Source organism: Streptopelia decaocto (genome assembly GCF_964273445.1).
Source record: "Streptopelia decaocto genome assembly, chromosome: 3".
Classification (NCBI taxonomy): Eukaryota; Metazoa; Chordata; class Aves; order Columbiformes; family Columbidae; genus Streptopelia; species Streptopelia decaocto.
In genome coordinates, this window is record NC_138656.1 from 97,969,156 (window position 1) to 97,982,070 (window position 12,915).

Here is a 12,915-nt window from a genome sequence, read left to right on the forward strand (position 1 = left end):
TGAGTTTGACTTCATCAGTTGTATGAATTGCCTCAACATTTTTAACTTTATTCATACAGAGATAACCTAGGATTGTGCATCTCCACATGAAATGAGTTTAGCACCAGCCAATCTGCCTGAATGGCTGGTCTCAAAGTCCCTGTTCCTGAACTTGCAAAAAATCTGATCTTGAGATTGTTACAGACTGAAATGGAGTCAGCAACAACACGTGTTATCAGACAGACCTCAGTTCCCTAAAGAACTGATCTACCCTATCTGGCATCTCTGTGGAAAAAAAAAAATTAACACCAACAACAAAAGCTTACTTATTGATTTCTGCATTTTTGGCTTCCTTTTTGTTTTCTCCCTTTCCTTTTCTCTTTCCTTTCCCTTCCAAATCTTGACTATTTTGTTTACATACTACACAAACATTTACATGCAGTATAAGTATCCCATACAAGACTTAGAATTTTAGAGTTATAAATAGAGCCATTTGAGAAAACAGAGTCTACAAAAATTAAAGACACAAAGTCATTATGATTTCCTTATATCAACTACAGTTACTGCAGTACCTGTACCTTCCGTCCCCAAAGCTTCTGATATGTGGAGCTTTATGTGGAATTCAAGGCAGATGTCCTCTTTTTGTGATGTTTTCTGGTTTTGCATCTGACACCAGCTTAAATAGAGATACAATATTCTGCAGATACTTTTTATATGCTACTTTTCCCACTACCATTTGAAAGACTGTATTGCTATCATCAAGATGGGAACAGTTGTTCAGATACAGTGCTAGAACTTAATTCCATGGTAGGCATTTTTCACCATTAAGAAGTAATCTCAAAAGATGTATTTATTTTCTTAAACATTTTGACACACTGATCTTTGCATATCAATACCAGAATTATAGAAGTATAAAGAATATTACTGAGAAGGTCTAGGGTTTTATGGTGGGATTCACCAGCTTGCCTTTTACGTGTTATACTGAAGTGTACATATCTATACATACACTTTACTGTATGAGAAATAGCAGTTTTTCCTTAAAGTTAAGACATCATTGTGAGTTACTTGAATAGAGTAGCTGAGGTTCTAGTAAGTTCTTCTAAATACATGTGCTGTAATGCATGTAAACCACCTTCCTACACTTTCAAAAAACATGGCTAAAAAAAAAAATTCAAATTTAAACAAGTGAAAATTTTCAACTTATTCAGTCCCTCACATCTCTAATAGCTTAATTACGTGAAGAAAGCTTTAGGTAGGAACAGCTTTATTAATAGTGTTTATTCATTATTAACTGGAATCCAATAATTCAATCTGTTTGATTGTTTTTGTTTTGTTTTGTTCTCTGAGACTTCACATCATTCTAATGCATACAAAATAGTTAATTTTATCAAAAACAGCTGATAGGAACACAAGAGCAATATATTGGAAATAGGCCTAAGTATTATAATAATATTTTAAAAGGCTCTAGTTTTTATTATTAGTAGTAGTAATTTATGCCTCTGCAAATGACTTTAGAATTTCTCCTACATACAGACTCACTGGATCTAGTGTTCCTGATCTTATTGTAAGCATGAGCAACCAGATGTGGCTTCATTTACAGTCTGATGACAGCATTGGCTCACCAGGATTCAAAGCTGTTTATCAAGGTATGAACTAAATTATCTGTTTTAAACTCATGTTGTAACCTCCTTCATTACATTCTAAAAAATTTATTTTACATATGCATTTAGTGCTTTCACAAATTTAGAGTTTTGATACTGTCTCTTTTGTTAATTAAAGGTTAATGGAGATATGGCTTTGCAAATACCCACAAAATAACTAAAATAATCTGAAGAAAGAATTAAAGTTATTGTTTGGATGGTTTTTGCTTGAAGGTCAATTCAAACTGCAAGTTTATATCATATTTCAAAAATTTTAAATGTTACATTCTGCTAACCTCTGTAATTCATTCTATTTGATATTATTTGAAAACTATCATTAGTTTTCTCAGACTTTATTGAATTAGTTACAAAATGTGTCTTCATGTCTCACCAAGAATTTTCATAGACCTAAGTCAAAATTAGTGTGTAACAAAAACAACAGAACAGATATATTATGTATGACTGTGGAAATTAAGACGATGTACAAGATTGTTGAAATTTAATCAAAAAAAAGTTGCCTAAATTACCCTAGCCTCATTTGCATTGCTTCTGTCTCAAAGAGATGAGAACCTTAGCAACACAAGCATCTTCAGTTTTTCTTGACAGTGAGCTTCAGTTTGATAGCTGCTGAAGGTGATTCACTCTAGTAAAAAATACCTGATATCTGCTAGTATGTAGGCATGTAAGCATAGAATCATAGAATGGTTTGCGTTGGAAGGGACCTTAAAGGTCCTCTAGTTCCAGCCTCCCTACCGTGGGCAAGGGACACCTTCCAATAGACCAGGTTGCTCAAAGATCCATCCAACCTGGTCTTGAACACTTCCAGGGATGTGGCATCCACAACTTCTCTGGGCAGCCAGTTCCAGTGCCTCATACCCCTCACAAGAAAGAATCTCTTCCTAGTAACTAATCTAAATCTACCCTCTTTCAGTTTAAAGGCGTTAGCCCTATCACTACATACCTTTGTAAAAAGTCCCTACCAAGAGTCCTTGCAGGTCCCCTTTAGGTACTGGAAGGTCCCCCCAGAGCCTTCACTTCTCCAGGCTGAACAACCCCAGTTCTCTCAGCCTGTCTTTGTAGGGCAGGTGCTCCAGCAATTCCGTTTAAATAGGTTGCATAGAATCCATTTGTGAATTACATAAAGTGGAAAGAAAACATTGGCACAAGTTATGTATCTGACACTTTGCATTTTTTTCTCAATCCAAAGTTATGAACTTTATCTCATTGTACATCTATGAAAAAGTTCAAAAATTTAAATTGATCAGCTGAGTTATTTTTGTGCTGTAATTTCTTTTTCTGGTACTCCCAACCTAAAGGCATCTGTTTTCATTTCGGTATTTGTCTAACTTATCAAAGACATTTTATTTCATTTATTAAGTTCAACCTCTTACTACTGGGGACTTTCTGAAAACACCTGAAGTATACCCTGTGAATTTTGCAGTAGCACTGGCATCTCTGTTATGAAGGACATTGTTATCATTTAATGGTTGGGTTCTGGCTTTCAGCCTTGTTTTACAACCAATTGTGATTTCTTCTGTGTTTTTGTAGTTTTAGAAATTAATTCCAGAATTGTAAAATGTGAAATGTTTACAATCTCAGAAACGTAGTAAAGGTCCTAATATGAAGGTGAATTATGGCTTTTTTCTCTGTTTTACCTCAGTGCTCTTATTAGTTTTATTATAATTTTCTCATCTTCTTTTACTGTTGACAAAACTTTTATTCATCTGTGCTCTCTACATATTTCCTGCTTTAGGCAAAGTGTAAAATTTTAACCTCTCTCCTGACACAAGATACCTCAACAATTCAGCTTCCCTTTTGTTTAACAGTCAAAGGACCAGTCCAAAAATAGCATCTCATTTTAATGATGAGAAAGTTAATGGATTGTGACAGGTGACCTCAAAGATATTGGTTTTGGGATTGTAGTTAGCTAAAAAAAGAAAGCAAACTGCAAGCTTTGATGGCTTATACATGGTCTATGGAGTGAAAGTAATGGGAATCCTTATTTGAATTTTTTTTTTACCATAAAGTCTGAACTTTACTGAGGATTAGAACATGAATCTGCACCCTCTTGGACAATATTTTACAGCTGACTGACTGAAACTTGACTTTGTGTCTATTACAGTACAATCAATTTTAGTATTTCCAAAGTGGCATAGAAGGATTACAGTTTATAGAAAATAGTTACTTTAGCTGAGCTTTGTCTCACTTTAATTAGGATATACAGAAGCATTTTGATGATGCAGTTCACCTATCCTACATTAGTAAGCCCAGCTGAAAATGGCATGAAATATTGCCTGTAAATGAACTGATATGCATCACAAATGTTGTATACGAGTAGTTAATTTAATCCTGTTTACAGCTTGCCTGAGTCATTAAGGAAGGAACCATTCTTTCCATATTCTTTTGCCTCTTCTTTGTCTCACCTTCAGAAACATCTTAATGTCAGAAATATGTAGTGCTATCTGTATACCTATCACTCAAATTTCTTGATTTCGAATACAGTTGATATTTACTTTAACAAAAATTGCTGTAGTCTGCCTACTTAGTCAGACATCTTGGACTGTACAATGCAACTCTCCAGTAGTTGAATCCACAAGAAAGATTTCAGACGCTGGTCCTGAGGAAAGAGTTACTAATAATAGTTCTGAATACAGAGGAATAGCACTGTACCTGTATGAAATGAAAGGTGAGCTATGGAAACACAGATACTAAGACTAATGTTGAGATTAGATTGTTAACTTGTTAAAGCTGATAAACAGCTACTATGTTAGGAAATACAATAGCTGCCTTGATATTTTTTCTATAAGTCATGATCAATTGTCATGTATTATGAAAACAAAAATAATTTAAGCATTACCTATATGTAAGTAAAGTAAGTAAAATAAGTAAAATGCAAGATGCTACAGGCAACCTTCACTTTGATGTTAAACTTTATAAACCATATTAGAACCATATTATTATTGCTAAAACAGCAAGCTATTAAACCATACTATAAAAAAAGATGTTGAAGCATAATCTTCACCTAAGGTTACTTTTCTTAAAAAACTTTTCTATAGACTGAATAGGAAAGTCCTTCATTCTCTGTTATGGATCCCCAGTCATCTTAAGAGAATGGTTCAATATATTTCTGAAAGAATTATATGAAAGCAGCTGTGAACATGACAGAAATGTAAATTGTTCTGTCCTTGATGAAAGAGGTATATTGTACTACCACACCTAACTATATCAAAGGATCTATACTGAAATACCCGTTCCATTATAATCTCTGACAGTTTACCTTTTAAGCCTGAATGACCAGGTGTCACTCCACACATGTTCATTAGAGAAAGCAAAATAGCTGATGTTAAAATACATGTCGTCTTCTACCATAGACACAGAGAAATTAGTGACACTATGTATTTCACAGCTGAGATTTTATGATAAAAACCTCTTAACGTTTCCAAGTGAATACTTTGAATGCAGCCACTTGTATAGAAAGGGCTGTGTTAAAGAGAGACTTTTCAAATTTTGTTTTACAAACCAAAAAAATGAGGATATTTATTCAGAGTAAAAGATAACAGATTTAGGGTATTATTAAGATAGTTTTCAGGTTTGGTTTTGTTGTTGTTTGTTTGTTTCTCATCTGATGGATGTGCCACATCTAAAAATAGGAGTGTTAAGGCTGTTAAGGTCAAAGGTCGATCATGCAAGCAGCTGATCTTTAGGCTGGTCCCACGCTTGTGTTCCCATCAGCTGTACCACACTGACATAGAAGCAGATGACAGTCAGCTTGACCTGTTTGACATAAATGTTTCAGAATTTTATTAATCCTGAGATTTTTCTCCCATTAAAGCCTGTAAACTTGTCAATCTGATAAAAATATTTAATCTTTTGACTTGCGGATTTCTTGATAACCAGTATAACAACATCTGTTTCATAGTTTGTTTAGAACTCACTTTTTATTCCTGCCTTTACAAGGTTAAATAAACTAATGAAGTTATTTCATTAGCCTATCCTTTAGTTCATGACAGTGTTATAAAAGAAATCTGGTGACACAGTGATATAATCCTGAGCATTTTATGTAATTTGAAGTTATTAAGAATTCTTGGAGATGTCAGGAAGTATATCAGCCCCTGAAAGCCACTAAAAATGTCAAGTTTACAACCTTAATTTGTATTGATGCTCAAATGAGCAGTAAAGCTTTAAGTTCTTCATTATTATGTTGTTTGGAAGTAGATACTTCTTTCCTCCTGAGACCAGTAGAAAAATACTTTCAAAACCATATTTCAGTTACTCTGATGGCAGTTGTCTTTTTGTATACAGGTACTGTAATTAGTAAACCTTAATTTAGTTTCTTACAAATGCACAACTAGCTTATAAATGTAATTGCACAACCAATATCGATATAAAACTTTGTTACTTCTTGGAGATTTGATAAAATTTGTACTGAAAGAAATTAATGGAATTAGGCTTTTTTAGGACGCTCACAATTAGACGTGCATTCAAGGAAATCATTATGTACAGTGTAATGTTTGGAAAGAAAATAAGGAAGAAAATAAATAATTCCAGGAAAACTTTACTCTTTTTATTTTACTCTAACTTTTTTCTCTTTCTTTCATCTATTTCATGTATAGTAAGTTTTCTTTTTATATTTTATTCCTATGCACTATAATTCAGACAAATTATTTAGGTGTGTGCTTTTAGAGTACAGGCAATAAATATATTTCATATTTTATGTGAATATTTTCATATGTTAGAGCTATTTGGTTCTGTGGAAAATTGTCAGAGAGTTTCGCCATGATATTGTATGAATGATTCTGTTTGTAGTGCCATACTCTGCTGGTTGGTTTTGTGGATGGGCAAATATCAGTCACCTAATTTCCAGTGCTAAAAATTATCAGTTGTTTTCAGATAAGGAAAATTTCCTACATTGTTATCTGACCTTTTTAGAGTGTATTGTTCAGGGAAGCTCTACAGCAAGCATTTCTAAGTTTCATTATCCTTGACTTATATTTTAAGTAATAAATAGTATTATCAGTAAGGTATTGACAGAGTGAAAAGAGGAATTCTGAGTTACTGATAATTACTGCAACCATTTTAAAGTAATTTTTGTTAATGAAGAGCTTCTTTGCCTGAGTTTTGTATAATGGTTGGGGTGGCAGACAGAACCCATTTTCCATCTAGAAAATACACATGGACTTGAGGAACATAACATCATGCTTATATGCCTTAATTGGTTAAGTGTATTGCATTTTTCTATATTAGCAGGCAAGATCAAATTTCCATCTATGCCACCATCCTTTATTAAACTGTTTCAAACAACAGAGTCTTAGTGAAAAGTGTAAAAAGGGTTAAGTGTATAATACCGCGTTATTTTTCTCCCTCCTAAATTAACAAACTAACAAAACAAAAAATTCCAGGTTGAGTATAAATTTTATATTAATTGCATAACTCTGCTTCTAATGCTCTATTTTTATTTAATGAGAGCATGTTTCAGAGTCTTTAACCAGGTCTTATTATTATGCTCAATTATCATCCACAGCTTTACAATCAGTGTCTGTTATTAATCTCAGTCAGTTTATAGATTAACATACAGCTGTTTGATTATAACTTTTAAGCAATGTATTAGCTTCTTTCCCTATAACCTTTAATGCAATGCTTTATTTTATGATAATAATGGAGATTCTCAATATGCTGGTAAAGAATCTGTATGTTCAAAATAGCGTGGTTTACTGACCCGATATCTATGCACATTTTAAATTTTCCGATTTCATAGAGGAATATCTCTATCAATGTGCTCCATTATTTAAATTCCAGAACTTAAAAAATAAAAAATTTTAAAAGTCTAAACAATCTCAAGCCAACATACAACATTTGTTGTATTTTTTCTTAGTTACGTCACATGGCTGTTGCTGGGAAGCTTCCCTCTCCCTTCTTTTCCACACTGTGGCTGTGTCTGACTGAATAGGCATATGTGCACTTATATCTTTTCAGCAATTGACTCAACAAGTCAATTAAACTTATAATGAGTTGAAAGCCTTTGTTTGCCCCTTTGCATAAAAATACTGCACATTGAAACAATAGCATGCTGTCTCTGAATAAGAGAGAATTGTTATGTTTTAGCTCGACCAGTGAAGACATTTCTACTAGTCAAGCTTCTTTGGAGAGTAGTTTCACATCATAGTTTAATATATTCCATGTAGAAAACAGCTCAGATATATTTATTGTGTTATAGAAAAGTAAAATGTTATATAGCTTTTCATCTAGATTAATAATTCAGTATGTTTAACTTAAATGTTACTTCCAGATTCTAATTAAATTTAAATAAATGTTTACCATGGCTATATTTTTAGAAACATTGTTTACATTTAATTTTTCTAGACTAGATAGCAATAAATTATAAAAATAAACCTAACATTTTCTGGTAAGTTTTTAATAAGATAAGTGAGAATTAAATTTAAGCATTAACTGATCTTTTGGGGAGTTCTGTTTGTTTGGTGTTGTTTTGTTTTGTTTTTTCTTCTAGCAGGTGTTTCTTTATGCTTTGATCCTTCTACAAAACAAACAAACAAACAAACAAACAAACAAACAAACAAACTAAGCATTGGAACTGAAAACAGTTGAAACTCAGTTTTTGAAATATAAATTCCAGTCCTTGCTTCTTAGCACGTACAGCACAGTTAAAAGCTTGATAGAACAATGTAATTGTTTTAAGTAAATGAAAATTTGCAATAGGTTTTTTACCAGGTAAAACTTTCTCCCTTTGCTGTCTTTTTGATATTTGTTTCTAATACATGTGCACCACGAATTCAGCTGTCCACTGACATTAACTAGGAAGATATTCCTTTCACTCTTAAGCCAAAATAGTTCTAGTTTACTAATTTGCCTTATATATTACAGAAAGTTATGAAATGCTCAGAATGTCTTTTTAAAATCTACGTCTGAGAATGTTTGGCATTCTTAAGCTTCTTCCATAATTTGTAAAGTTTCTGCAAATGATGGTCTGAAAGAAAAATGCATCACAGCTAGACAATCACTATCTGCTTACAGACTTGATTTCCATCCACATTTTATTCACAGCAAAAAGATTTTTCTTCACTTTTTTCACAAAAATATGCCCAGCTGCTATGAAACATTCTGTCTCCAAATATAAACATTGATTTTAACAGTCTTTTAAAAGTTTGATAAATATTTTTCAAAGAAAAGTAAAAATACAATATTGTTGGTAGGCATCATTTAAAAAAAAGTTCCATTCAATGTTGTGTATAACTATTTCTAATTTTGTTGTGTTTATTATTTGTAAGCAGGTCAATACTTAAAATAATAGTAGTGCTTTGAGAGGACTAACAGAAGCAGTTATAAAACAATTTCCTTTCCATTGTATTGTCTGAGCAATTAATCTGATAATTACTGTCATTCTTATTTGTATTTCAACACAAATTCTGATGTCAGTTGTAATTCATATTTTGATCTTGGCTTAGTTGTATATCTCAAAAATAAGTCATTAATTTACATATTAACTTAAAACATAACATTTTTGTTTTGTGTTTTTCTACTTCCTATTTGATAACAAAACCACCTTGTATAGTATCTAATGTAGTAAATCTTTTTACTAATCCATAATACAATATTTCCAGTTTTACAGCTGACAAACAGAACATGTATAATTTTATCATTATAAATCTATTCTATATATTAATACAATGCAATCAAACATGGCAATATCAGAGAAAGAAAAAAGGTGGGTTGTAAAGAAGAGGGTAGGAATAGGAAAAGTTACCTTTAAAAAATGTCTCTGACCTTCAAAATTGTTCAAGAAGTATTCTAGGAAACTGTGATGGTACATTGTTTGTTAACTGCTTGCTCACTGTAAGTTGTTTTTCTTTAAAAAGAAAAAAAAAATAGTCATTTGTAAGAATGGGGAGAAAACACCTTCACTGAGCATCCCTTCCTGTGACAAACTTCTGTAATGCAGTTGAGGGCCTGCTCAGAGAGAGCTAGAGAGTGCAGAGCTGGAGGGAACCTGACAGCACAGCAGGTGTTGGGGACTCCTTACAGGAAAAGGAAACTGACAATTTTGGGTTTTTTTGTTTGGTTTGGGTTTTTTGTTTGTTTTGCTTGGTTGGTTTGTTTGGTTGTTTTTGTTGTTGTTTTTTTGTTCTTTGTGTTTGTTGGTGGTGGTGGTTTTGTTTGTTTTTTTGTTCCCATAAAGGCCCATTAGAGATAATGTGGAGTTAGCTGTGACCCAGAAGCTGTCTTGAGACTGCATTTGTGCCAGGGGCTATGTTCTTGGCCTAAGAATACATCCACATAACACGGCACAAAGGAGGTGCCTTGTTTACCCACAGACAAATGTGTGTGAGTGTATTAGTATGTATGTGTCTTGGGGCAGAGCGTGAATGTGTTATTTCAGTGTGTTAGTGATGCGTATGCTGCATTGCAGGCCATGATTCCCATTTTCGTGCCAAGAAACTGAGAGTATATACTGAATACTTTGGGATGTGGTGAGGTTTGTCTGAAGATATAAAGCCTGTAGAGTGGTGCTGGAGGACTTTGTAGAATACAGGAATTAAAAGTTGATGCGGTCTTGTCTATCCAGTGTATTGGGAATGGTCCCTGGTGCTTGCTGATCCTTGAATCATGACCATGCAATGCCTCAGAGAGTTCTGGTAGGCATTACCAGGAAGCAGGCTAAAGATTCTGCAGTGTGGGTACTTGGAGATCCAGTGCTCAAACTCACCCTTGTCCCTGCTTTATTTAGTGGTAGAGCTTTAGACAGAGTGGCTGGCCTGAGAACAACCTTGGAGGAAAATACTCATAGAGCAAGGTCACGGTGGGAAGAGAGAGAACTGTGCACCAACTCCTCTTTCTTTACACATTTCCAAGAACAACTCTGTGCTGTCTTTTTTTAAAGCTTTCATGTTGTTTTTAGGATTTCTCAGTGAAAACATGCTGTACGTTGTTAGATATTGTTTATTCAATCATAAGTCTACATTAGTGGTTTTATATAAATATTCAGATTAATCAATACCTGGTGTTTAGTTTCCTAAATTTTTGAAATTATTAATTTGTGTAACTTTGTCATGAAATTGTCTTTCTTTATCTAGTTATGGATATTTGTGTGTATGTTGTGGGTTCAGGCCAGTAGGGGCAAGGAGGGCGAGAGTTTCTACAGATTTCCATCAAGTGATCGGACCTAGTGGGACAGTGTTTCCATAGCTGAAATGCAAGCCCATCAGGCTGAGGGGATTGGGGAATAGAGATTCTCTTTGAATTGCCAGAGCTGGCAGGTCAGTCCATACACAGTCAGTGCCTTGATGTCTGCCCAGTCCTTTATCAGCAGGGTGCTGGTGTATGACAACGATGTGCCTCATACATACCTTCACTTGGACTGGAAGTTTTCCACTGAAATCTTCTCTATCACTGCTAATTCCCAGTAGAGTGTATAAGTGTATTATGTAAAACTGTTGTTTCATGAATGCTGGACTGGAATTTAAAACAATCCACTTCATAATATTTTTATATAGTAGATTAATTTTAGCTGTTGTTGAGATTTTAAAAATCTGGAATTTCTTGTTCATATGCATTATTCCATCTTTTTAAGTTAAACTAGATTCTTACCATCTTATTCTTATCATCTCATTAAAATCAATTGGAGATTTTAGAATTATGGTGAGGCTATTAATACATTTTTTTTTTTAACAGTTTCACCATGAAAAGATAAAACATGTAGTCAGGTTTGCATCATTAAATAGTTTCTGCATCATTTGTCCCTTCATTATAACATTCATCGAATTTCTTGAATGTCACTTTGTTGATTATCGAGTGCCAAATTCAAACAATTCTTAATGTCACAGGATTTCAAATGGACAATTAAATTTGAATCTCAAATACTGTTAAAAACAATTCATACTGGTAGTTGTTACTGAAGTAAGATATAAGGGATATATTAAGCAACAGCTGAAGATTTATCATTCAGGTGCACAAATATCTATTAGTAAGATTTTCTGTAAAGATTGATTTGTTTCCCTAAAGAGTTGCTTCAAAGATCTTCAATACTTTATTCTTTCCAAGCCTTATCACCAGCTGTGTGGTTTCTCCATCAGCTCATAAACAGACATTAACTGCACACTTTGACTGAAATTGATTTGACATGCGAACACCTCCACCTGTTACAAAGTCAGCATATCCTCCAGAGCAGCCCTTTTGTCATTGCTCTCTTGTTTTATTAGCAATTTAAAGTGGGTTATTCAAGATGAAATAATAATTTATCTTTACATTGCTATGAAATTTGAGAAAAACAGTAGTTCATAATCCAAAACCTTGCTAATTTTTAGACTTTTTTTTCATTTAATGTATTTGTTATATATATGGTACTATTGTGCTGGTCATACCGGTGACTGTATGAAAGCCACAATTAAGCTTGTTTATACATAATTGTAACAGACACAGGACTTGTAGCAGTTTGCTTGGCGTTTGTTTGTTTTTGTTTGTTTGTTTGTTTGTTTATGTTTGTGCAGTTAACCTCCAAAGAAAAACAATATTCTGAGTAAGTTTTTTTTCACCAAAAACCCCCATTTTTAAATCCCCAGCATAATCCAAGCTACCCTTCTTCCTTTTTCTTCTGGGTGTGAAAATCAAAAACCAAGATGTTAAATAGAATTTTCCAACTGAGATGTTCAGTCTATCTATGCAAAGTCAAATACATGGCTAAAAATGCCCATGAAGACTCTGTAACATGCTTTTGTGAAATTTCAGTTGCTTAATTACTTTCGTTGAGAAGAGCACATTAATTTTCTTATTTATTTATTATTTCCTTGTATGTATACTATCCCAACAAAATATGTACATGTAGGCATGCAGTGTTTTGGTATGGTCATGCGGAATATCTTACAGAGTGAATTCTAAGCTGTGAGTCTTTTTCAATTTGTAGAGTAGTTTTATGTTAGGTTATGTTCCTCAGAAAGTGTGTCATACTAGGGAGGAAAAGGTCTTGTTTACCTTGTCCTTGTTGCTAAAGTCTTGGTCAGGTTGACAGCTTTGAAAAGAGAAGGAAAGAATATCTGCTTTAAGCACGGCCTAGGACTCTTGGGTGCACAAGAGGACAGGAGCAAAGAAGTAAGCAGGCACAGCAAAAAGGTTGTAATCATACAAGATACAGATATGAATAACAGGAAGCTCTTTGTAGGCAGAATGGGGGCACGTGCAATAAAATCTCAGAGTTTATCAAAAAGAGAAACTATTTCTTAGAGACCTTAGTGGAAATTGTGCATCCCCCCAAAATGCTAAAAGTTCCTGCACTGAGTGCAATCCTGGA

At 33.7% G+C, this 12,915-nt stretch overlaps 1 protein-coding gene across 1 annotated transcript in view; it reads left to right on the forward strand.

The window, feature by feature from the left end:
• CSMD1 (CUB and Sushi multiple domains 1) overlaps nt 1–12,915 on the forward strand; it is a gene marked incomplete at both ends in the record, with an annotated part of 1,064,284 nt that overhangs the window by 772,675 nt on the left and 278,694 nt on the right. Inside the window, one exon of the mRNA XM_082048870.1 lies at nt 1,513–1,625. Within this exon, the coding sequence (XP_081904996.1) occupies nt 1,513–1,625 (113 nt within the window). The remainder of the gene's footprint in view (nt 1–1,512; nt 1,626–12,915) is intronic.